The 27,954-nt window shown below is 44.6% G+C and overlaps 1 protein-coding gene across 1 annotated transcript in view; it reads right to left on the reverse strand.

The window, feature by feature from the left end:
* The window catches only part of LOC126455828 (uncharacterized), a 222,137-nt gene that overhangs the window by 72,993 nt on the left and 121,190 nt on the right, over positions 1-27,954 (reverse strand). Inside the window, exon 4 of the mRNA XM_050091589.1 lies at positions 16,782-16,942. Coding sequence (XP_049947546.1) covers positions 16,782-16,942 — 161 coding nt within the window. The remainder of the gene's footprint in view (positions 1-16,781; positions 16,943-27,954) is intronic.

Below are 27,954 nucleotides of genomic sequence, written 5' to 3' on the forward strand. Positions count from 1 at the left end.
AGGTCGTTGATATGGAGTACCTGGCATTAGGTGGCAGTACAACGCACCTAATGTGAAAAACGTATATTTTGGGGGTGTCCGGATACTTTTGATCACATAGTGTATTTACCTTGTGGGCAGCTAACTTTATAGGAACGATGTTCAGATTGTGCGGTGCAGGATCTGCGTCGTTAGTAGTGTCAGTGTCACGGTACTGGTAAGGTGCCGGTACTGCTATGGTACCAGTCACGCCACAAATTCCTGAAGAAGTTACAGTTGACACGCCTGAGAATGCTGGACGCAGCGTGCGACGTTCAAGGAGTGCACAGAGCAGTGTCACGGCAGGTGAACATTCCATGGTCCATCGTTCGAAAAGTGCTGCGAACAATTGTCAGATGGTATCCCAGCTGTTGTGGATGCAAATGGTCGTCGCACTCAGCAACATTTGCAACCAGGAAGGTAAATCTGGTACAAAATTAACAAATATTATCCTCTCGTGTGGAAATTAAAATGTGTTCTTTCAACGCTTTTTTCGTTATTTCTCTTCCGCATGTCCTTACAAATGTTTCCAATAAAGTCTGTGTCCCACGATCACTCGTTTTTTAATGGGGATCCGCTCAAGTAGCGAAAGTTTAATTATAACTACTCTGTATTCAATCATGGAAGTAAAGTGCACGTGGTAGAATTTGTGAGCAAAGAAACCAAGTGATGTAATGAATTCGCGAAGCCCAATTATATGAAAAATCCCATATGAGCGTAAACCAGTATGCTAAGCAAAACCATCCTTTATCGTTAGGAACAAACATCGAATTAGAACAGTTGACATCCCCTCCAAACATCATGGCAAGAAAGCAGATACAAATAAATTTAAAAGCTATTGATAAATAATCTTGCGAGTGAGAGTATATGTTTGTAAATCACTCGAATTTACAGATGGTTAACCCAGTGATGGATATCAATCACCACGTGTTCTGATGATACAACTGAGAACTAGAACAAAGGGACAAAATTATGCATAAATCCAAATGAAAAATGCAACGCGAAAAGAGTAGGACATGAGTACTCCCTGCTTCGAATATGCGAGTGGTTATAAGATAAGGATAAGAACTCTCAGTCGTGTTTTCACTGTCCATTGCGAGCGCAGAATATCGTCGATGAAACCGAAATTATATTATGTGGTTCCGTGAGTAGGTGGATAGCGACAATGTGGATAGATGTCAGATTGCGATTAGACGGGCTTGGAGTTCAATCCTCGGTTGGTCCTATGACTATTTCTGTCACATCGCTTTCACATCTATATCTGCATGACTACTCTGCAATTCACACTTAAGTGCGAGGCAGAGGGTTGATTCAACCAATTCAGACGATTTCTCTAGTGTTTGTGCCCCATAGGTTGTGTTGTTTAGCATAGCCCTGGATGCTATAGTCTGATCTCTGATGACCCACAGAGAAGGGGAGCACGCCGTATGATCACTCAAATTAATTTAAAGGAAATGATAATCTTGTGCAAACGGATACGTCTTACTAAAATGACAATTAATAGGAGTGATCCAATCAGGCATGAAAATATAGGTACCACGCAACGCACATAGACGTATTAATGAAAGAAGGGATCATCTATCTACACTCCTGGAAATGGAAAAAAGAACACATTGACACCGGTGTGTCAGACCCACCATACTGGCTCCGGACTCTGCGAGAGGGCTGTACAAGCAATGATCACACGCACGGCACAGCTGACACACCAGGAACCGCGGTGTTGGCCGTCGAATGGCGCTAGCTGCGCAGCATTTGTGCACCGCCGCCGTCAGTGTCAGCCAGTTTGCCGTGGCATACGGAGCTCCATCGCAGTCTTTAACACTGATAGCATGCCGCGACAGCGTGGACGTGAACCGTATGTGCAGTTGACGGACTTTGAGCGAGGGCGTATACTGGGCATGCGGGAGGCCGGGTGGACGTACCGCCGAATTGCTCAACACGTGGGGCGTGAGGTCTCCAAAGTACATCGATGTTGTCGCCAGTGGTCGGCGGAAGGTGCACGTGCCCGTCGACCTGGGACCGGACCGCAGCGACGCACGGATGCACGCCAAGACCGTAGGATCCTACGCAGTGCCGTAGGGGACCGCACCGCCACTTCCCAGCAAATTAGGGACACTGTTGCTCCTGGGGTATCGGCGAGGACCATTCGCAACCGTCTCCATGAAGCTGGGCTACGGTCCCGCACACCGTTAGGCCGTCTTCCGCTCACGCCCCAACATCGTGCAGCCCGCCTCCAGTGGTGTCGCGACAGGCGTGAATGGAGGGACGAATGGAGACGTGTCGTCTTCAGCGATGAGAGTCGCTTCTGCCTTGGTGCCAATGATGGTCGTATGCGTGTTTGGCGCCGTGCAGGTGAGCGCCACAATCAGGACTACATACGACCGAGGCACACAGGGCCAACACCCGGCATCATGGTGTGGGGAGCGATCTCCTACACCGGCCGTACACCACTGGTGATCGTCGAGGGGACACTGAATAGTGCACGGTACATCCAAACCGTCATCGAACCCATCGTTCTACCATTCCTAGACCGGCAAGGGAGCTTGCTGTTCCAACAGGACAATGCACGTCCGCATGTATCCCGTGCCACCCAACGTGCTCTAGAAGGTGTAAGTCAACTACCCTGGCCAGCAAGATCTCCGGATTTGTCCCCCATTGAGCATGTTTGGGACTGGATGAAGCGTCGTCTCACGCGGTCTGCACGTCCAGCACGAACGCTGGTCCAACTGAGGCGCCAGGTGGAAATGGCATGGCAAGCCGTTCCACAGGACTACATCCAGCATCTCTACGATCGTCTCCATGGGAGAATAGCAGCCTGCATTGCTGCGAAAGGTGGATATACACTGTACTAGTGCCGACATTGTACATGCTCTGTTGCCTGTGTCTATGTGCCTGTGGTTCTGTCAGTGTGATCATGTGATGTATCTGACCCCAGGAATGTGTCAATAAAGTTTCCCCTTCCTGGGACAATGAATTCATGGTGTTCTTATTTCAATTTCCAGGAGTGTATAATGGAAACAAGTGTTCATTATAACAATCAGGTTTATTATCATAAACATCAATATATGAGTTAGTTAGTTAGTTACATGTTAAACAGATCATTCCTACGATTCTTTTAACGAAATGACGTATTGTGACAACGAAGTTAAAACGCCGAACTCCTGGAAGTGGTACCTAAATGACATCCATGGGTGAACATTACATATTATTCTAACTGTATATATCTGTTATCACAAAGCAACGTAAAACAATAACCACATTGAGCATATAGTATTCAGAACTGCGTTTAGGACAAAACCTGCCATGTAACACATTCCACTCTGGAACAACGCTCGGGGCAAACGGACACTCAGATCTTTCTGTGCGAGGTCCGATTTCTCTCATTTTATTACGATGTTCACTTCCCCCTGAGTGGGTGGCGTACCCAATTTTTTTTTATACTCGGAGGAGAAAGTTGATGATTAAAATATCGTAAAAATATTTCGCCGCAACGGAAAACGCCTTTGTTTTAAAGATTGCCACCCCAACTCGTGCATCACATCCATGGCACCCTCTCTCCCAATTTCGTGATAATACAAAACGAGCTGCCCTTCTTTGTATTTTGTCGATGGCCTTCATCAATTCTGTCTGATAAGGATCCCATACCACACAGCAATACTTTAGCAGATGACCGACAAGCGTAGTGTAGACAGGTTTTTTAGTAGACCTACTGCATCTTCTAAGTGTTCTGTCAATAAAAAGCAGATTTTGTTTGCTTTCGCCACAACATTATCTATATGATAGTTCCATTTTTAATTGTTCGTACTTGTAATCTATTGGTATTTAGTTCAGTTGAAAGCTTTTAGACATGCGGGATTTATCGTGTACCCGGAATTTAATGGAGTCCTTCTATACTCGTGTGGACGCCCTCACACTTTTCGTTAGAGTCAATTGCCACATTTCGCACCATTCAGGTATCTCGTCTGTATCATTTTGCAGTTGGTTTTGATCTACTGTTGACTTTACTAGATGGCAAATGACAGCATCGTCTACAAACAATCTAAGAGGTCCGCTCAGATTATCTCCTAAAATGTTTATACGAATCGGGAACAGCAGAGGGCCTCTGACACTTCCTTGGACAGCGCCAGATATTATTTCTGTTTTACTCGATAACTTTTCAGCAGTTATTACAAACTGCGACCTTTCTGACAGGAAATCACAAGTCTAGCGACACACTGTCATTAGAAGCCACTTGAGAGGAACGCTGTCAAAAGCCGCCTGGAAATCTAAAAATATGGAATAAATTTATGATGCTCGTGAGAACAAACAGCTAGTTGTGTTTCACAAGAACTACGTTTTCTGAATCCGTGCAGACTATGTGCCAATAGACCGTGTTCTTCGTAGTAAATTCATAATGTTAGAACTCAGTATATATTCCAAAATCTTACTGCAAAAACGACAATGATATGCGCCTACAATTGAGCGGATTACTCCCAGTTTCTTTCTTGAGTATTGGTGTGACTTGCGCAACTTCCCACGCTTTAGGTACTGATCTTTCATCGAGCGAGCTGTTGTATATGATTGTATATATGGTTGGTGTATTAATCTTTCACGTCTGACCACGATTTTTTAACGTGAAAGATGCCAAGCTGTACTGTGGTTCGTAGCCCACGCCAAGCTGTAAGTTCCCCCAGTATACGTAGTTACCAAAATACTAACCTTCGGGATGAGGACTGGTTTGGACCTTGTTTCGAAAGCGAAATCCTCAGCTGCCTTGAACTGTGTCAGACAGTGGCCGCATTCTCAGTAACGCTCAATGTTCCTCAGAGTGAGATTACAAGAATTTGCCAATAGTTTTTAGACACAGAAAACATTCAACGTACGTCGGAATAAGGTAGACAAAAAGTAACCACTCCACAATAGTAATGATATCTAAGCTTAACAGCACGGTTAAGTTCGGTGATGCACGCGAGACAATTGGCTGCAGAGCAGACAGCTGCTTCTGAGTTTTCCGATAAACTGTGTATCAAAGGGTGTAGGCCGGACGTCCGGTAGGCTGTGTCTCGCCCACAGCTGTGCGGAGATCCTCCTTTTACTGTACAGTCAGTAACATCGACGTGGACCGCGAACAAATGGTTGAACGCGATCTTCACAGGTGAACTTTAGTTTACTCATCGAATCTTGTCTTACAACCGTCTGAAGAAAAAGTGTTAGGAGCATCTCGAAATTTTCCCACTGTATCATACAAGCAGTCCAATTTGTTGGTGTAGGGTCATGTGTGTGAATGGTAGAATGCAGTGTGACAGTACAGCCCTCTGAGCTGCGAGGGAAGTCGCGCACCTGAGGGCACCTGGCTCTCTGAGAAAAGACTCCGTCAACAAAGACAGACATTTTACAGCGAGACAGTAGCAACAAACTGGTCTGTCGCTGTGATAAATGTGCTCGTCACCTGGGTGATTATGTTCAAATGGTTCAAATGGCTCTGAGCACTATGAGACTTAACATCTGAGGTCATCAGTCCCCTAGAACTTAGAACTACTTAAACCTAACTAACCTAAGGACATCACACACATCCATGCCCGAGGCAGGATTCGAACCTGCGACCGTAGCGGTCGCGCGGATCCAGACTGAAGAGCGTAGAACCGCTGGCCACGACGGAGGGCTGGTGATCATGTTGAGAAATAAAGAAGAATAAAGATGCAAAATTTTAATAACGTTTGTTTTAAGGTATTTCACATACGGAATTCGGAGGCACTACTTTCCAACACGCCCTCGTATGTAAGGAGTAGTCTAATGAAAACGATACAAAGGGATAAAAATAAGTAAACAGGGTTTCCAATTGCCTGCGGAACCATGATTGTACCCAGGGGGGCACCTCTTCGTCCGAAGCAAACTGACGACCAAGAACGTCTTTCCTCATGGCTCCAAATAATGGAAATCGCATTGGGAGAGATAGGGACTGTATGGAAGGTGCCTAAGGGCTTCTCGATGGAACTTGTGAAGCCTAGTCGAAACAACATGGATGACATGTGGCTGGGGATTACACTACAACAGAATGATGACGCTCGTCAGTATTCTTGGGCGTTTAGACACTATAAATTTTTGCAGAGTGTTCACCTAACACCTTGCGTTAATTGTGGCGGCATGTTCCAGAAAGTTGACGAGCAGCGGGTCTTGCAGTCAAAGAAAAAGGTCATCATGACTTTCTCGGAGCTGGCGTGCACTGCTTTGGAATGAATCCATGTGTTTCCATTTTTTGCTCTGACGCTTGATCTCCGACTCAAAATGATGACACCACGTTTCATCTCCAGCAACGATATTTACGATATTACTGTGTCTCTGTTATTCCGAATTACTATGCAATGTTCCTTTGCACATGCATGGTTTGAGGCACATGGTTGACGACATATGGAACTTTGCGTCTAGCTTTAGTCGTGCTCGGATAACCTAATGGTAGATCGCTCCTGATAAGCCGGAAATCCGGGTTCGATTCCCGGTCCGGCGCAAATTTTCTTTGTCGTCATCCCGTTATACATCTGATGGTTGTACATATTTGCAATTCCTAATACATTTAATGGAAATGATATTAATCATCGTGATACCATTCCAGGTGCTGCAGTGACGTCGACAACCTGTTTCACTTCCGCTTCTCCGTCAGGCTATGGGAAATCTATTACATACGGATTTTCCAGAATTTCAGATGCTCTGCCATGACGACGTAAGCGTTACCATGCTGCTACCCAAAAAGAACCGAATGTCTTCCACCTTGTGCCGTCTGACGGCAGCATCCACCGCAGCAATGACCGAAGAGGTAATGACACGATGATGCTGTCCTGGCCGACTGCTGTCTTTCAATTAACGCGACATTCACGAAATAGTTTATTCCAAGCAATCATACGCACACGTGACATACTGTGTTCACCATACACAGCAGAAACTCGGGCATGAATTTCATTACTGCCACTGCTTCCGCAGTCAGAAATCGCACTACATCTCGCTGTTCCTCTTTCCCGGCCTACTTAGTGAAGTCGGATTCACACACGACTCCCTAACCTCACGTCGAGCGCGTCTAACAGACAAATGGCGCAGAGATGAGCGATCGCGCTTTTCCTTTCTCTCCTACACACACACCTACCTACCTGCGTTACCACTCGTTATACAGTCTGTCTCATTTTCATTTGACTGGCGCTTTAATATCAGCAGCTCGTGGTCTTGTGGTTAGCTTTGCTGACTTGGGGCACCAGATTCGATTCCCGGTCGGAGCGGGCATATACTCCGCTCGCGACAGGATGTGTGTGTGTGTGTGTGTGTGTGTGTGTGTGTGTGTGTGTGTGTGTGTGTGTGTGTGTTTGTGTCTTCGTCACCATCGACACGCAAGTCACAGCCACAGGTGGCTGAACTCCCCAGAAGGGACTCAAGGCAAACAATGCCATATCCACATTTCATATACAGGGGGTTCCAAAAGGAAACACATACTTTACGAATTGGTTCCTATCTTCAAAACAAGAAAAAAGTCTAGAAAACAAGTCTCCAAAGCGCGTACCTTAAGAGATATGAGCAGCTGTCCTTCTTCGATACTATGAAACACAGCTCTTCAATTGCAGGCTCTTTGCTTCTCATATTTTGGGAGGAGGTAGTACGGACTAAAACAAGAAAAACAGTCTAGTAAACACGGGCTCTAAAGTACATACCTTAAGAACTATGAGCACTTTTTAAGTAGAAGAGATGTGTTTCACACTAACGCAGATGAACAACTGCTCAAAGCTCTTAAAGTATGCATTCTGGACTCCATGTTTACTAGACATTTTTTTCTTATTTTGGTCAATACTTTCTCTTCCCAAAATATGGAAAGCAAAGACCTTGCCGCAGAAGAGATCTGTTTCATACTATCGAAGATGAACAAGTGTTCTTACCTCTTAAGGTGTGCATTTTAGACCCCCTGTTTCCTTGGCAGTTTTTACTTATTTTTGTATAAGCAGCCCGTTCCTAACGTTTTTTGGGACACCCTGTATGTAGGGTATTAAGGCTATAAGTGCAGATATTTTTCGTGGTGACGGAGGACAGTTTACTAAACAATATTACATCAGTATTTACTTCATTTGCAGACTAATAATTACAGCTATTAGGAGTAGTATGTTTTTAGGTTAGTAAGTACCTCCAAGTACATGTGACAAGAGCAAGTCATTAATGCTTATTTTCCCCTAGGCAGCTGGTCAAGTGACGAAGTGTAGACAAGTGGATGCAAAACGCTCACTCTATAATGACAGATGTAGTCCACTTACTGTCGCAGTTACGACCGTGGAGAAAACATCTGGTAGTAAATTACGTGACGTGTTTGTGAGAAGACTATTAGACGCAGAGATAAAACAACCAAGACACTGATGTTTGTATGCATTAAGGTTCCACATCTAAAAATATCTGCACTTACATGACCGTCACGCTATACAGGGTGAGTCACCTAACGTTACCGCTGGATATATTTCGTAAACCACATCAAATACTGACGAACCGATTCCACAGACCGAACGTGAGGAGAGGGGATAGTGTAATTGTTTAATACAAACCATACAAAAACGCACGGAAGTATGTTTTTTAAAACAAACCTACGTTTTTTTTTCAATGGAACCCCGTTAGTTTTGTTAGCACATCTGAATATATAAACAAATACGTAATCAGTGCCGTTTGTAGCATTGTAAAATGTTAATTACATCCGGAGATATTGTAACCTAAAGTTGATGCTTGAAACCTCCGACATTCAGTTGCTTGTTGTAACAAACACGGACCACGGTCGGCGAGCAGCAACTGCAGGGACATGTTTACGATGACGACCGTGTTTACGAGTGTGGCTGTAGTCCACTGTTGTGGTTTGGTCTAGCTGTCGCAGTGTCCGCATGTAGCGCTTGCTGCTATCGTTATTCCGCATTCGTCTCCGCACGCAGACCAACAGTGGTACACGGTGTTACCAGACGTCTGTGATAGTGTAGTGTTGTAGGAACTGTGACCATGGTGTATTCGAACTCTGAAAAGGCGGAGATGATATTCATCTATGGTGAGTGTCGACGAAATGCAGCTGAAGCCTGCAGGGTGTATGCAGAACGGTACCCGGACAGAGAGCATCCAACGTGCCGCACATTGCAAAACATCTACCGCCAACTGTATGCAACAGGTATGGTCGTAGCACGCAGACGGGTCCGTAACAAGCCCGTCACAGGAGAAGCGGGTGCAGTTGGTGGGTTAGCTGCTGTTGCCATGAACCCACACATGAGAACACGGGACATTTCAAGAGCCGGTGGACTGAGTCGTAAAAGTAGTGTCATGCGCATACTGCATCATCACCGCTTTCACCCGTTTCATGTGTCGCTACATCAGCAATTACATGGTGATGACTTTAATCACCGAGTGCAATTCTGTCAATGGGCATTAACAGAGAATGCGTTGCAGTTCTACCTGTTTACCGATGAAGCGGGTTTCACAAACCACGGGGCAGTGAATCTACGGAACATGCATTACTGGTCCGTGGACAATCCTCGCTGGCTCAGACAGGTAGAGCGACAGCGACCGTGGACTGTAAATGTATGGTGCGGAATCATTGGCGACCACCTCATTGGTCCTCACTTCATTGCAGGGGCCCAAACAGCTGCAACATACATCGCGTTTCTACAGAATGATCCGTCAACGTTGCTCGAAAATGTCCCACTGGAAACGCGTCGACGTATGTGGTATCAGCATGATGGTGCACCTGCACATTCCGCAATTAACACTAGGCTGACGCTTGACAGGATGTTCGACGGGCGTTTCATAGGACGTGGAGGACGCATAAATTGGCCAGCCCTTTCTCCTGATCTTACACCTCTGGACTTCTTTCGGTGGGGTACGTTAAAGGGGAATGTGTACCCTGATGTGCCTACAACACCAGAGGATATGAAACAACGTATTGTGGCAGCCTGCGGCAACATTACACCAGATGTACTTCGGCGTGTACGACATTCATTACGCCAGAGATTGCAATTGTGTGCAGCAAATGATGGCCACCACATTGAACATCTATTGGCCTGACATGTCGGGACACACTCTATTCCACTCCGTAATTGAAAACGGAAACCTCGTGTGTACGTGTACCTCACCCCTGATGGTAATGTACATGTGCGTCAGTGAAAAAGACCAATAAAAAGGTGTTAGCATGTGGACGTAATGTGCTGTTCCAGTCTCTTCTGTACCTAAGGACCATCACCGTTCCCTTTGGATCCCTACGTAATTCGGTGCTCTCCGATACACACGATCGAACAGCGGAGGAGTGGTACTCAAGCGTCAACTTTAGGTTACAATATCTCCGGATGTAATTAACATTTTACAATGCTACAAACGGCACTGATTACGTATTTGTTTATATGTTCAGATGTGCTAGCAAAACTAACGGGGTTCCATTTAAAAAAAACGTAGATTTGTGTTAAAAAAACATACTTCCGTGCATGTTTTATGGTTTGTATTAACCAATTACACTAGCCCCTCTCCTCACGTTCGGTCTGTGGAATCTATTCGTCAGTATTTGATGTGGTTTACGAAATATATCCAGCAGTAACGTTAGGTGACTCACCCTGTATACAGGGTGTTACAAAAAGGTACGGCCAAATTTTCAGGAAACATTCCTCACACACAAATAAAGAAAATATGTTATGTGGACATGTGTCCGGAAACGCTTAATTTCCATGTTAGAGCTCATTTTAGTTTCGTCAGTATGTACTGTACTTCCTCGATTCACCGCCAGTTGGCCCAATTGAAGGAAGGTAATGTTGACTTCGGTGCTTGTGTTGACATGCGACTCATTGCTCTACAGTACTAGCATCAAGCACATCAGTACGTAGCATCAACAGATTAGTGTTCATCACGAACGTGGTTTTGCAGTCAGAGCAATGTCTACAAATGCGGAGTTGGCAGATGCCCATTTGATGTATGGATTAGCACGGGGCAATAGCCGTGGCGCGTTACATTTGTATTGAGACAGATTTCCAGAACGAAGGTGTCCCGACAGGAAGACGTTCGAAGCAACTGATCGGCGTCTTAGGGAGCACGGAACATTCCAGCCTATGACTCGCGACTGGGGAAGACCTAGAACGACGAGGACACCTGCAATGGACGAGGCAATTCTTCGTGCAGTTGACGATAACCCTAATGTCAGCGTCAGAGAAGTTACTGCTGTACAAGGAAACGTCGACCACGTCACTGTTTGGAGAGTGCTACGGGAGAACCAGTTGTTTCCGTACCATGCACAGCGTGTGCAGGCACTATCAGCAGCTGATTGGCCTCCACGGGTACACTTCTGCGAATGGTTCATCCAACAATGTGTCAATCTTCATTTCAGTGCAAATGTTCTCTTTACGGATGAGGCTTCATCCCAAGGCGATCAAATTGCAAATTTTCACAATCAACATGTGTGGGCTGACGAGAATCCGCACGCAATTGTGCAATCACGTCATTAACACAGATTTTCTGTGAACGTTTGGGCAGGCATTGTTGGTGATGTCTTGATTGGGCCCCATGTTCTTCCACCTACGCTCAATGGAGCACGTTATCATGATTTCGTGCGGGATACTCTACCTGTGCTGCTAGAACATGTGCCTTTACAAGTACGACACAACATGTGGTTCATGCACGATGGAGCTCCTGCACATTTCTGTCGAAGTGTTCGTACGCTTCTCAACAACAGATTCGGTGACCGATGGATTGGTAGAGGCGGACCAATTCCATGGCCTCCACGCTCTCCTGACTTCAACCCTCTTGACTTTCATTTATGGGGTCATTTGAAAGCTCTTCTCTACGCAACCCCGGTACCAAATGTAGAGACTCTTCGTGCTCGTATTGTGGACGGCTGTGATACAATACGCCATTCTCCAGGGCTGCCTCAGCGCATCAGGTATTCCATGCGACGGAGGGTGGATGCATGTATCATCGCTAACGGAGGACATTTTGAACATTTGCTGTAACAAAGTGTTTGAAGTCACGGTGGTATGTTCTGTTGCTGTGTGTTTCCATTCCATGATTAATGTGATTTGAAGAGAAGTAATAAAATGAGCTCTAACATGGAAAGTAAGCGTTTCCGGACACATGTCCACATAACACATTTTCTTTCTTTGTGTGTGAGGAATGTTTCCTGAAAGTTTGGCCGTACCTTTTTGTAACACCCTGTATATCAGCAGCTCGTGGTGTGGTTAGCGTTGCTGACTTGGGGCCCCAGGTTCGATTCATGGTCGCAGCAGGAATATTCTCCGCTCGCGACTGCATGTGTGTGTGTCTTCGTCACCATCGACGCGCAAGTCAGCCACAGGTGGCTGAACTCCCCGGAAGGGATTCACGGCAAACAAAGCCATATCTACATTTCGTATACAGGGGGTTCCAAAAAGAAACACTGAGACACTTTACGAACTGGTTCCTTTCTCCAAAAGAAGGAAAAAAGTCTAGAAAACAAGGGCTCCAAAGCGCGTATCTTAAGACATATGAGCACCTGTTCGTCGATATTATGAAACACAGCTCTTCTACTGCAAGCTCTTTGCTTTTCATATTTTGGGCGGAGGTAGTATGGACCAAAACAAGAAAAAAATTCCAGTAAACATGGGCTCTAAAATGCATACCTTAACAGCTATGAGGACTTGTTAAGCATAAGAGATGTGTTTCACACTAGCGCAGATGAACAACTGTTCATAGCCCTTAAAGTATGCATTTAAGACTCCACCTTGCAGTAGAAGAGGTTTCATACTATCGAAGTGCTCGTACCTCGTAAGGTATGTATTTTAGACCCCCTGCTTCCGCCGGCCGAGGTGGCCGAGCGGTTCTAGGCGCTACAATGTGGAACCGCGCACCCGCTACGGTCGCAGGTTCGAATCCTGCCTCGGGCATGGATGTGTGTGATGTCCTTAGGTTAGTTAGGTTTAAGTAGTTCTAAGTTCTAGTGGACTGATGACCTCAGAAGTTAAGTCCCATAGTGCTCAGAGCCATTTTTGAACCCCCTGTTTCCTTGACAGTTTTTACTTATTTCTGTATAAGGAACCTGTCCCTAACGTTTTTGGGACATCCTGTATGCAAGGTATTAAGACCTTTTTTGGAACAACCTGTATGCAGGGTATGAAGGCTATAAGCGCAGTTATTTTTCTTGGTGACTGAGGACAGTTTACTAAAGAATATTACATCAGTATTTACTTCATTTGCAGACTAATAATTATAGACATTAGGAGTAGTATGTTTTTATGTTGGTTGGTACCGCCAAGTACTGTACATGTGACAAGAGCAAGCCATTAATGCTTTTTTCGCCCTGGGCAGCTGGTCAAGTGACGAAATGTGTTGATGACGGGACTGATGATCTCAGAAGTTAAGTTCCATAGTGCTCAGAGCCATTTGTACCATTCTGAATGATGACGCCCGTCAACTTTTCTGGGCGTTTGGACTCTGTGAATTTTTGTGAAATGTAGACTCTTGGACGTAAAACGCTCAGTCTATACTAACAGATGTAGTCCACTTACTGACGCAGTTACCACCGTGGAGATAACATCTGGTAGTAAATTACGTGCCGTGTTTGTGAGAAGACTGTTAGACGCAGAGACAAAACATATATATATATATATATATATATATATATATATATATATATATATATATATGTATATATTAAGGTGCCACATCTAAAAATATCTGCACTTATATAACTGTTGCGCTATATATACAGCTCAATTGGGCTGTTCGTAGACGACGCGTTATTTACAGGACTGCAACAATGCCAGACGACTGTAAGGGGCTTTAGGAAGAACCGCAGAGGCCCGAAACACGTGTTCGACCGAACCTTAAAGTATTACAAATCAGTCCCAGGTCCTTACCGAATTGAATTAATAGAAGAGGTAGAGCAGATCCAATGAGGAGTGGCGCGTTTCGTTACGAGTTCGTGTAGTCGGCACGAGAGCGTTACACAGATACACAAATGCCGGCCGAAGTGGCTGTGCGGTTAAAGGCGCTGCAGTCTGGAACCGCAGGACCGCTACGGTCGCAGGTTCGAATCCTGCCTCGGGCATGGATGTTTGTGATGTCCTTAGGTTAGTTAGGTTTACCTAGTTCTAAGTTCTAGGGGACTGATGACGACAGATGTTAAGTCCCATAGTGCTCAGAGCCATTTGAACCATTTGAACAGATGCACAACAAACTCTAGTGGCAGGCGACACAAGGGGGGCGTTGTGTATCACTGGAAGGTTTGCTGTTGAAAATCCGCTATTATAAGTTATAGCAAGAGTCGGGCTACACATATTTCCTCGCACAGACTTCTTGTGAAATGACCACAAAGAGAAATTTAGAGAAAATAGCTTTCATATAGAAGTATATCTGCAATCATATTCCCCACCCACCGTTCGTGAATGCAACAAGGTAATGACACCAGAAGTATCTTCCGCGGTGTTCCGTGACGTGGATTCTTGAGCACAGATGTGGAAAGGACTTTCACCTTTGTTTCCTTTTTAATACGTGTTCATATTTTCAAGATAGTTGTAACTCCATGTTTCAGATGCAGTTGTATGCCAAATGTGTTGTCATTAAGTTTTACCCTGTTACGTACCCTCCCACTAACTTGTTGCTCTCATTTCTTAGTTCTACGTGAAAACCCTTAAAGCTTTTTAATTTAAAAAAAAACGTTATTAACGCTACAGTCGCAGGTTCGAATCCTGCCTCGCACATGGAAGTGTGTGATGTTCTTAGGTTAGTTAGGTTTAAGTAGTACTAAGTTCTAGGGGACTGATGACCTCAGCTGTTAAGTCCCATAGTGCTCAGAGCCATCTGAACCATTTTATTCTTCATATTTACTTATTTACAGACTTCTGCCGCTGTTTTAGGGCTCCGAATTGTAGCGTTTAACATGGCGGTGTGGAACGCAACTATATCGGCGCTTGAGAAACAGCGTGCTGTACTGTAGTTTCGAATGCGAACAGTTCGTCACAAATGGAGCATCCTCTCCTTCTGCATGACGACGCAGAATCTTGACTCCGTCCGCAGCTCGTGGTCGTGCGGTAGTGTTCTCGCTTCCCACGCCCGGGTTCCCAGGTTCGATTCCCGGCGGGGTCAGGGATTTTCTCTGCCTCGTGATGACTGGGTGTTGTGTGATGTCCTTAGGTTAGTTAGGTTTAAGTAGTTCTAGTGGACTGATGACCTTAGATGTTAAGTCCCATAGTGCTCAGAGCCATTTGAACCATTTTTGAACCTTGACTCTAATAGTGATGAAGCAGTGCAAGCAGAGGTAAGATTGGGGCTCCTTCAACGAAGTCAAACAGTCTACGGTGACGATATCAACAAAATGGTTTCTCGTCATGAGCAACGCGTTAGTTGCCAGCGTGTCTATGTCGAGGAATAAATATGTAGCCTTGAAGAATAAAGATGTAGAATGTTAATATAGTTTGTTTTAGTCAAAAAAACTCTAAGGGTTTCAATATAAAAAAAAAATCGGAGCCATTACTTTTCAGCATGCCCTCGTAAGTTTCAGTATGCACTTAATTTTTTAATGTACTATTTTTTATTCCTGAAACAATAATAGTGCAAACTGACTGTATTTTCTAAACACTTGTTTTCTTTATACGAAAAAACATTTATCAGCTGGGTTTTCAAAATGTACAATAATGCGTAAAGTTGTATTTCATTTTCGTTCCAGAATTACGTTATTTCTTTTTTTCTGTGCAGGATAAAGAAGGGAAATATAATTCAGTGCAGTGCTAAACGTTGGCGACTGTAATGTGAATTTTGGACAAAAACAAATTTCTAAAACTGTTGTGACTCCACGTGTACCAACAATTTCGTTTTGCATTTCGGGACTGAAATGTATAATTTTGGTTTGGCATTTACTATTCCACCTGATTTTACGGTTCGTCTCTTGTTTCAGATGTTTGATGAGTCAAAATGAATGTTTATTCATGTATTACACAGATAACCACGCAGTGAAGTCAAAAAGTTTTAGTTATTTCCTCAAAAATAAAATGACACAGTTCATATTTTGTTTGTTTGCAGGTACCAGGTAGTCATAATTAAAGTGCAGCTGCTCACAGACGCCCAGTGTGGGCTGTAATTTTCGTATGGCAGCAAAATCTGCTCGATATTCAAATGCGTTAATGCGGCTCCTATTTACGCTGCATAAAGTTAATTCCAATTTTGCCCATCGAGCTCAAATCTGGTGCTGTGGATGAAAGAAAGACGTACAGAAATGTTTACATATATAATGGTTTAAGAACATGACATGGGTATAAAAGCCCAAAAGGAGTGAGAAAGACATAATGTTGATGGTATTATTAACCACCACTTACACAATTTGTTCAGTGTGAGTACGGAAGACGTCGAAGAGATGCTGAACAGCCCAGATCTGCACCTGGTGGCCAAAACTGGAACTAATTTCTTTTTCCGCATGAACAAATTAGCATATCTACAAAGTTCCACTGCCATGGGATAATTATAGCCAACACTGGACCTCCGTGAGTAGCTGCACTTGAATTATATCCACCTGGTACATGTCTGCAGTCACGCACACATTAAAATCCCGTCGCCACAGTACCTCAGCACGCCGCTTGAGGTTTCCAATACAAAATGGCGCAGCCGGCTGATCCCAGTTTCCAAGTCGTGGTGCCGATATCTTCACTGGTAAGCCCCTTTATTTTGTTCTTCTCTTAATCTGTTTTTCTTTTCCACCATCGTCCACGCACAACATTCATAAATGCAACAGCTGATGTGTGGCCGTTAGTAATACGTGACAAGAACGAACTGGACAGGGTACTAACCATGCTGAAGTGTACGAAGTCGAGCCGCAGCTGACTGACGTTGGGTACCACCTTCTTGATGGTGATTGTACACGTGGAAGAAGACGACGACAGGCCTGGGAAGTGCGGGTTCACGAAGTACGTCACGTTGTTGAAAATCTCCTGGCCGCAAGTCGCAGTGACTGCAACACAAGCAATTACACTGCTCTCCAACTGCTGACGAACAATCACATACTGAGTTACAGTTTTTAGGTATTGGGTAACATAATATCAAAACACAAAACAAAAGTTTATGAAATACACTCTAAGACAAAAAAAGACAGAAATCTATAGATGTGACGTACATGTGCAGACAAATAAATGTTTACAGTTTCAGAAAAAATGCTTGGAATCTCTCTGACTGGAGTAGAATCGTCTTCAGCGATGAGTCCTGTTTCGAACTGAGCCCCAATGACCATCGAACAGGTGTCTAGGGACTTCTCACACAGCCGTGGGATACCATCTCTATGCGACCCGACAACGAGGAGTGAAGGTCTGGGGTGCCATTTCATTTCATAGCAGCACCTGTTAGTTTGTCATCGTCGGCACCGTTACATCACAGTGGTAGGTCGACGATATTCTGCGCACCCTTTGTTGCCCTTCATGACAAGCCATCTTGGGCTCACATTTCAGCAAGATGGTGCCCGCCCGCAACGGTGACAGTTTCTACTGCTTATATCCGTACTTGCCAAACCCTACGTTTGGAAGGACAGTAGCCGGATCTCTCCTCAAAATGGTTCAAATGGCTCTGAGCACTCTGGGACTTAACATCTGAGATCATCAGTCCCCTAGAACTTAGAACTACTTAAACCTAACTAACTTAAGGATATCACACACATCCATGCCCGAGGCAGGATTCTAACCTGCGACCGTAGCGGTCGCGTGGTTCCAGACTAAAGCGCGTAGAACCGCTCGGCCACAGCGGGAGGCGATCTCTCCTCAGTTGAGAACGATTGGAGCATTATGAGCAAGGCCCTCCAACCGGCAAGGGATTCTGACGATCTAGCGCGCCAGTTGGACAGAATTTGGTACGACATTCCTCATGAGGACTTCCAACAACTCTATCAGTCAATGTCAAGCCGAATAACTGCTTGCACAAGGGCCAGAGGTGTACCAATGCGTTATTGATTTGCTCAACTTGTTCTTTCTCTTGAATAAATTATCTATTTTTTCTGAAATTGTGATCATTTGTTTGTCTGTACGTGTACATCACTTCTACCGGTTTCCGTCCCATTCGGAGAATTTCTTCATGGTACAGGGTTTTTTTCGTACAATGTGTATCGACATTATTAACACGAAAGTTAAAAGGACAGCAAAGACCAACTACCACATTTGGAGCAATGTGTTACATTGATAAGAACTGTCATTAACATACGGATGCCAAATCAGTAGGAAATATGCTCACTGGGCAGCAATGCACCTCTTTAGTATAGCTTCAGCGCTGCTTGTCCCATCTTTGCCTTGATAGAATTTGTGGGTCCCAAAAGATCCTCGAGTGTAACACAGATTTATGTCTATGGGATTCAAGACCTGCGAGTCTGCAGGCGCTTACATTCAATAGAAGTTCTCATTTTGCAGTATGTCAACAAAGCGGGCAGTTTTGTGGAACGGAAGTTATGGTCTGTGAAAATTAAGTCCGAACCTAAAGCGCCACGGAAAAGTCGTTCGTTTGTTACTGATCCTTCTGCAAAGATATTCAGTGGTGTTCTTGAGCTGATTGAGGTTGCATATAAAGAATTTATTTCTTGCAGAATTGCTGTAGAGGCGCAATTCTTCAGACACAGGTAATGACGTCAGACAACAAAATTCAAATGGCTGTAAGCACTATGGGACTTAACATCTGAGGTCATCAGTCCCCTAGACTTAGAACTAGTTAAACCTAACGACATCACACACACCCGTGCCCGAGACAGCATTCGAACCTGCGACCGCAGCAGCAGCGCGGTTCCGGATTGAAGCGCCTAGAACCGCTCGTCCGCAGAAGCCGGCACGTCAGACAACAGTTTGAGCTAAAAAAAGGCCAAATATCTACTATATATTTAGAGAAAAAGAGGACATTGGTACGCAACATTTTTTAGCCGAGGCTGCCTCAGAAAAATTAAGGTGTAAGTATAATCGACATACTGCACAGCGAAGCTGAGGAAGGCCACGAAGAACAGGGCACGAGCAACGTGATGCTGTGACGAGGCACTGGACTCGTATTCGGAAGGACGGAGACTCAAATGTCCGCCCGAGAATCCTGATTTAGGTTTTCCGTGATTTCCCTAAATTGCGTAAGGCGAGTGTTGGAATGGATTCCTCGAAGAGCGCGACCGATTTCCTACCCTATCCTTCCAAGTGGCGTATCAACCGAAGGCGGAGATGGGGGGAAGGGGTGGGGTTGGGAGCAGATACGGTTTCTGCTTCCCAAATTCCTTTGAGTATTTACGTGATCCACAGTCATAACGACACTGAAAACATGGGGGGCATTGAACAGTTTTAGAAAATCAAACAAGTGTTACTTTAGAAAAGATTTGTTTTGTTTTCCAAGATACTCGTATTCCCCTTTGACATCAATACATTTTTACATCCGATACGACCACTCCTTAAAGCAATGATGTCAATCTTGCCGAGTAGTTCAGGAACCAGGTTTTTATAATGTTGCACTGCTTCATCCGATGACGAAGAAGCGATTCCATGCATTTTATCTTTAATTTTTTTTTATACAAAAAGAAATCACAAGGTGCTAGGTCAGGGCTGTAATGTGGAGGGTCAATGGTGCTGACCTTCAGGGCATCCATCTACTGAATTGCTGATTTGCTGAATGCAATAATGCGTTGGCGTGATGGACATTTTTTTCACGAACTTGTTCAAAAATTTGGGGTAAACAGACATTTGCGTACTATCCGGCAGTAATAGTACGTCTATCTTTTAGTGCTGTGCTAAAAATAAACCCCGTATTAGAAAAAAAATAGTAACCGTCTCCTTACCAGCATTGTGAATTCGTCGGACCTTTATAGGCTTAAGATCTGTCCGAAAGACAGTTGAGATAATTCAAGATCCATCACCACTAACGGTATTCCAAACAAAATTTGAAGTGCGACCTTGAAGTTTTTCCAGAGATTTTCTGTACCAATCAGTGTGTTGTTTTTGTTCGGGGGTAAGTCTATGTGGAATCCAATGACAACAAAGTTTTCTCAAGTTCCACTGTTCATGCAAAACATTTTGAATTTGACTCGTACCAATGCTCAATGTCGCCCGCATAAATTCATAAGATGTCGGTCGATCTTCCTCAAGCACTGATCGAAGAGTGTCAACATTTTCATCAGCAACAGCAGTTCTTGGCCATACTTCAAGGAATTCATCACTAAGAAACATACGATCTCTTTTGAATTCACTATACCAATTGTAAATTATTTCTTTAGAAGGGGCTTCTTCCCCAAAGGCATTTCAAACCCGATCTTTACAGTGTTTAGGCATTAGTGACGATTTAAAATAAAAAAAATCATAGCCCTAAAATGTTCTCTAGCCAATTTAATTTTTCGGTTGACGTAAAATCTTTAAATAATGATAATTAACAAACTATTAAAGTAGATTGAACAAACTACACTGCAGACAACTAGCAAAACGTTAAGAAGTAGCTGCCAAATATGAACAAATTTCATTTGTTTTTAGACCCACACTGTTCCAAAAATTTTCAGAATCATTCTCGTACGTCACCAAATATGCTGTTAGCATTTTTGTTTCAGCCATTTTTGCTTATAGCTAGATGAAACTGTTGAATCCTTGAAGAAACTATATTACTGGCCATTAAAAATGCTACACCACGAAGATGACGTGCTACAGACGCGAAATTTAACCGACAGCAAGAAGATGCTGTGATATGTTAATGATTAGCTTTTCAGAGCATTCACACAAGTTTGGCGACGGTGGCGACACCTAAAGTGTGCTGACATGAGGAAAGTTACCAACCGATTTCTCATACACAAACGGCAGTTGACCGACGTTGCCTGGTGAAACGTTGTTGTGATGAATCCAGGTTCTGTTTACAGCAGCATGATGGTCGCATCCGTGTTTGGCGACATCGCGGTGAACGCACATTGGAAGCGTGTATTCGTCATCGCCATACACCCGGCGTGATGGTATGGGGTGCCATTGGTTACACGTCTCGGTCACCTCTTGTTCGCATTGACGGCACTTTGAACAGTGGACGTTACATTTCAGATGTGTTACGACCCGTGGCTCCACCCTTCATTCGATCCCTGTGAGGCCCTACATTTCAGCAGGATAATGCACGACCGCATGTTGCAGGTGCTGTACGGGCCTTTCTGGATACAGAAAATGTTCGACTGCTGCCCTGGCCAGCACATTCTCCTGATCTCTCACCAATTGAAAACGTCTGGTCAATGGTGGCCGAGAAACCGGATCGTCACAATACGCCAGTCACTACTCTTGATGAACTGCGGTATCGTGTTGAAGCTGCATGGGCAGCTGTACCTGTACACGCCATCCAAGCTCTGTTTGACTCAATGCCCAGGCGTGTCCAGGCCGTTATTACGGCCAGAGGTGGTTGTTCTGGGTACTGATTTCTCAGGATCTATGCACCCAAATTGCGTGAAAATGTAATCACATGTCAGTTCTAGTATAATATATTTGTCCAATGAATATCCGTTTATCATCTGCATTTCTCCTTGGTGTAGCAGTTTTAATGGCCAGTAGTGTAGTTGAAAGACTATGTAACCGTCTTGTACACGACCCAGGATATTAATGCAAACAGCTACCAAAATAACCACTTTTTGCAACGTGGACGTGCAACAAGAGAGTCAGCGAGCTTCTGGAGGGTACCAACAGAGATATGGAGCAATACCGAGTCCAGGGTCGTGATCAGCCGCGCTGGGGTTCTCGATTGAGGATCCATGGTGCGAATAGCCCGATATGTGTAGTCCCACGGTTTCGTGACTGAGTTTAAATCCGAGGGGTCTGGAGGCAAGGGAAGTACGGTAAACTCATCCTAGTGCTCTTAGAACCACGCACGCACACAGCGAGCTGTTTGATACGTTGTATTGTCCTGCTGGTAGATGCCATCGTGCCGAGGAACAAACAAGCTGTATATAGGGCTGGACGTGGTCCCCAATGACAGATGCATTCATATGTTGATACATTAAGCCTTCCAGAATGACGAGATCACCCAGAAAATGACACGAAAACGTTCCCCAGACCATAACGATCCCTACTCCGGCCTGGACCCATTCCGAGGATTTTGTAGGGTGTTTGCTTTCAGGTGTTTCACGCCGTACACGCCAACGGCCATGTGTCATCCGAAAAGGCCGCTTGTTCGCAACTTAGTGGCGTGCGAATTCCAGCCATCATCGTCAGCATGTGTACACAATCCAGGCGCCTGCTGAGGGGCCCATACGCAGAAACGTTCACTGAACAGTCGTTGAGGAGACGTTGTTAGCAGTCCTTTGGTTCATCTGGGAGGCCAGTTGCTGAACAGTTGCACGTCTACTCGGCCGAACACAACCCCGCAGCCGTCGTTCGCCCCTGATATCTATGGCCCATGGTGCAGCACCGTTGTCTCGGCGCCGGTTTTCGATAACGACATTTTGCCATGCACAGTGTACGTTAACCAAGTCGGCACACGAACGGTTTACAAACTTAGCCGTTTCGGAAATGCTTCCACCGATGGCCAGAAAGTTAATGATCGTGTATTTTGGACGTCAGGAAAATCGCTCTGCTTTCGCATACCTCTACGACTGCGTTGTTGTCCGCGTCCCTCCCTCACACTTTATAGACCCTCCACTGCTGGTGCTGCCACCTTGCGTCAATGAGTGGCTATTGCACGTTGACGTCGAACATAGGCGGTGGTCACATTAACGTGACTGGACTGCGTAACTCCAACTGCATTCTGTCCCGTCCTGTCATACGTTATCGCGGAGGGTAGAAACATCTTATAAAATGGGAATGATCTGTGCCTGCCTTATCCGTGGCTGCATTACGAAGAAGCGAGTGACGTTATGCTCTGCTATGGCTGTACTAGGTCTATTTACATTGTAAGCAATAGAAGATCAAAGAAAAAACAGCTTTTCTTTAAAAAGGTTTCTCTGACTGCAAAAAGACACAGAAAAGTCTGTCGCCGTTATTCAACAACGTGAAAACAGCACACCCGAGAGCGGCGAAAGCGCGAGACGTCAGATAACCGATTATGAGAAAGCTAGAACAGCTTTACTGGCCACTCAAGTGTACCAGACCTTGGTTGTCGTCAGTGACAGAAAACAAAATACTGGAAACTGATGCTCACATGAGACGCTGTGCAGCAAATGAAAATTTCTTCATTTTGCGGAATTATGGCAGATCCAATGACGGATGTGGCTGGCTAGCGAAACTTGGTTGTCGCCAGTGATACGAAATTAAATACTGGAAATTGATGCTCACATGAGAGACTGCAGCAGATGAAATTTTCTTCATTTTACGGAACTGCAGCAGGTTCAACGACGGATGTGGCTTTCCAGGGCCTGTTTACTGTTTATGGATGTTGTCTTTAGTCAAAAATGTCTCTGAGCACTATGGGACTTAACTTCTGAGGTCATCAGTCCCCTACAACTTAGAACTACTTAAACCTAACTAACCTAGGGACATCAAACACATCCATGTCCGAGGCAGGATTCGAACCTGAGACCGTAGCGATCGCACAGTTCCAGACTGTAGCGCCTAGAACCGCTCGGCCACCCCGGCCGGCTTGCCTTTAGTCGCTTGAAGTAAAAGAACTTTTTCAGAGTATATGGTGGCCAAGCCACAAACGCTGGCAACGACCAGTAAACACATCCTTCTAAGACTCTCAGTAGGAATTAGTTTCTACGCGCCCATTGTTTCGATGGTGCAGCTAATATATATGGGCGGAACAAGGGTGTGAAGAAATCTTTCTTCGATACCAGCCAAAGAGCTTTTGCATCCACTCCAGTAATCATTGTTTGGATCTTCCACCAAAGGAAGTTTCAAAAGACGTGATCCATTGTGCAATGTCTTGGTAACTATTAATGACGTTTCAAATATAATACCGGAAGCCGCAAAAAAGAGAAATGAGTGTGTAGATGCTGTGCTACCATCTGGTGTCGACAAAAGGAATCCAAACCGACAGTTCAGCGGCTGATGCCGGTGTGTGCGACCTTATGAACTGTGATAGTTAAATCTGTGAAACATTTCAGAGAAAACTGTTAGCTGCTCCAGAAAAAAGTGGCCGAAGTACTGAATGCATCCAGCTCAATTACAGACAAAAACGTTCAGTTCTGCAGGGCTACGCGAAGCGGCTCGAAAAGTTTTTTTACGTGACAGTCGCCATTGAAATTTTTGATTTACTTGAAGAGCTGGCCAGATCTGTACAGAATCCAAAATTTAATGCGTCCGGTGTGAAACGATCTGTAGACGTTTTAAAAGCAGTTCTTACGAAACGTAGAACTGCGGAAGCGTTTGATAGGCTGTTGCAGAAAGCCAAATATTATTCTGAGAACCTAAATCTGAAAGACCCGAATATCTCAAGGACACAACAAATACCAGCGACATTGAAATGTACACTCACCGTCCGCTTCTTAAGAATTATCACGTGAACGAAGATTTACGAAAAATATGTTTGAAATTCTAGATCTCTTTCTGAATGAGATTCAACGACGGTTCAGCCAAGAGCATCAGAAGCAACTATCCCACCTCGAAGAGATACTTGTTACTTTCTCCCAATTCTCCATCTGCACGACCATTGGAAGAGTTCTTTGCAGTACACACACAAAACTTTAGTGAGGACAGGCTTTATGCAATGTTCGAAATGCTGCAAACCGATACCAATGGTGCAAAACCATGTAATGTAGACCTTATTCAAGGACAACTTATTGCTGACCGTGGCAGGATTGAAGAACATTTCAGGATAATGTTCGCCTGACCATTCTTTTAATGACAGAGCCAGTATCGTCAGCATCCTCTCGGAGGTCATTCAACCCATTGGGACTACTTAAATCACAGTCCAGACTAATTCATCTACACCACCTTGATGTTAGGACTCGGAAATTTATTCTTGTCATGAAAGAATTTGTTTCACCAATTATGGAAAGGAAACTACGTTAGGAAATTGTGTGTAAATACCTTCTTTTTCGAAGCAATTATGAATTAATTTTCCCCAGTAACCCTTTGTTTGGCACACTGAGAAATATTTGAAGGAAAAGTATTAAGTTACTTAAATTAGACGTGTATGGTCATGTGAACAATTTTACATACATTGCTTCAAACTACAATAAGCCGACGTATAACTGCCAAAAAAGGCGCATGCTACAATAAAAATATTACAATGTCGTTCCTGTGACTGAAACAATTGTTGCATTTTGCAGCATTGCATGTGAAGCGTCTAAAAATATTTGCAACAAAGCACAGAACAATTCCGCATTTTGCCGGCCGAAGTGGCCGTGCGGTTAAAGGCGCTGCAGTCTGGAACCGCAAGACCGCTACGGTCGCAGGTTCGAATCCTGCCTCGGGCATGGTTGTTTGTGATGTCCTTAGGTTAGTTAGGTTTAACTAGTTCTAAGTTCTAGGGGACTAATGACCTCAGCAGTTGAGTCCCATAGTGCTCAGAGCCATTTGAACCATTTTGAATTCCGCATTTTCCGCGTTTTACAGTCGACCATCCCTGAGGGTAAAGTCTACATCTTCGCTTTTGGCCCATATTCTGGCCAGTGACCAAATCTGTCATACTGTACATCATTCACTGGCAAAAGAGCTGCTGTTTACTTCTCCTTCTGGTCTTCTTGTCCATCCAGCACTCAAAACCAGGCTGCCTCTTCCCACAAAGGTAAGTCCACTTGCAATGTCCCCATGTAAGAATTCGGAAACACATTTGTATAATAACTCAACTTCAAGAATTCCTTTTTCCGTTTATAAACAGCTTTCGTTGTACGAGAAAAACAGCGCTGTAAAATCGAATGGAAGTCTTACACTGGTTACTAATGCTCACATAACCTTGCAAGATGTCTGCAAAGACGTTTTGGAAGCCTTGCGATTTTTACCTCATATGGGAATAAATAGTGACAGTCTAAATTGCAATTTCTTTTGTATCTACTCACGGCGGCCGGTTTTGGCTCTCATAACCGTTATAGATCCAAACTTATTTTACCCAGACCGCATGAGCAGCCGGCGCTCGCAGTCAAAAAGTAGACGTCAGTGATTGTTCCAGCAGCTAGGTAAGTATGACGACGCATCGCTCATGCGAAACTCAGCTTGCCTTCTTTTCACATGATATCCTGCGAACTATGGATGAAAGGCAACAGACAGGTTCCATATTCCTAGATTTTTGAAACTCAGTCGGCCGAAGTGGCCGAGCGGTTCTAGGCGCTACGGTCTGGAACCGCGCGACCGCTACAGTCGCAGGTTCGAATCCTGCCTCGGGCATGGATGTGTGTGATGTCCTTAGGTTAGTTAGGTTTAAGTAGTTCTAAGTTCTAGGGGCCTCATGACCACAGAAGTTAAGTCCCATAGTGCTCAGAGCCATTTGAACAATTTTTTTGAAACGCATTTGACACTGTGCCCCTCTGCGGGCTGTTAAAGAAGGTACCAGCATACCTAACATGTTCCCAGATATGTGAGTGTCTCAAAGACTTCTTAAGTAACAGTATCCAGAGGTAGTTCTGGACGGAGAGTATCCATCAGACACAAGGTTATCGTTAGAGGTGCCCCAGGGAAGTGTGACATAACTGCTGTTATTTTCTGTGTACACTGCTGAAAAATGTCGCAACACCAAAAATAATTAATGTAGGGTAACGAAATTTCCGGAATAGTTAAGTGATTAATATTGCAAGATCACAGGATAAAGTAAATCCATTGCAAATCTGAAATGCTGGTACATTAATAGCCGGTGTAGTCGCCAGAATGTTGAATGCAAGCGTGCAAACGTACGTGCATTGTGTTGTACAGGTGCCGGATGTCAGTTTGTGAGATGGACATCCAAGCCAGTTGTGTTTGGTAGGTCAATACAGGGACGGTTAACGTTGCTTGCAGATGACGCTTGATTCGTCGTCGATGATGTCCCACATGTGCTCGATTGGAGACATTTTTGGTAATCGAGCAGGCCAAGGCGACATGTCGACATTCTCTGTAGAGCAGGTTGGGTTACAACAGCGGTATGTGGGCGAGAGTTATCTTGTTTGAAAACATTCCCTGAAACGCTGTTAATGAGGGATCGCAACAGGTCGAATCATCGGATTGAAGTACGAATTTGCAGTGAGGGTGAGCTGGATAACCACGAGGGTGTTCCTGCTGCCATCCGTAATCACATCCCAGACTCTATGACTCCATCTATAGGTGCAGTGGGTATAGCACGCAGACAGGTTGCTCGTAGATCCTCAGCTGGCCTCCTTGTAAGCAACACGCGGGCACCACACATGGTAGAACTATCTTTCATCAGAAAACACAACAGAACCTCATCCTGCCTCGCAATGAGATCTCGCTTGACACCACAGAAGTCACAAATGATGCTGGTTTGGGGACAGTGGAATGCACGATACGGGGCGACTGTCTCGGAGTTCCTTGAAGTAACTGTTCATCTACATCTACATGACTACTCTGCAATTCACATTTAAGTGCTTGGCAGAGGGTTCATCGAACCACAATCATACTATCTCTCTACCATTCCACTCCCGAACAGTGCGCGGGAAAAACGAACACCTAAACCTTTCTGTTCGAGCTCTGATTTCTCTTATTTTATTTTGATGATCATTCCTACCTATGTAGGTTGGGCTCAACAAAATATTTTCGCATTCGGAAGAGAAAGTTGGTGACTGAAATTTCGTAAATAGATCTCGCCGCAACGAAAAACGTCTTTGCTTTAATGACTTCCATCCCAACTCGCGTATCATATCTACCACACTCTCTTCCCTATTACGTGATAATACAAAACCAACTGCCCTTTTTTGCACCCTTTCGATGTCCTCCGTCAATCCGACCTGGTAAGGATCCCACACCGCGCAGCAATATTCTAACAGAGGACGAACGAGTGTAGCGTAAGCTGTCTCTTTAGTGGACTTGTTGCCTCTTCTAAGTGTCCTGCCAATGAAACGCAACCTTTGGCTCGCCTTCCCCACAATATTATCTATGTGGTCTTTCCAACTGAAGTTGTTCGTAATTTTAACACACAGGTACTTAG

This window comes from Schistocerca serialis, chromosome 2 (genome assembly GCF_023864345.2).
Source record: "Schistocerca serialis cubense isolate TAMUIC-IGC-003099 chromosome 2, iqSchSeri2.2, whole genome shotgun sequence".
Taxonomy (NCBI): Eukaryota; Metazoa; Arthropoda; class Insecta; order Orthoptera; family Acrididae; genus Schistocerca; species Schistocerca serialis.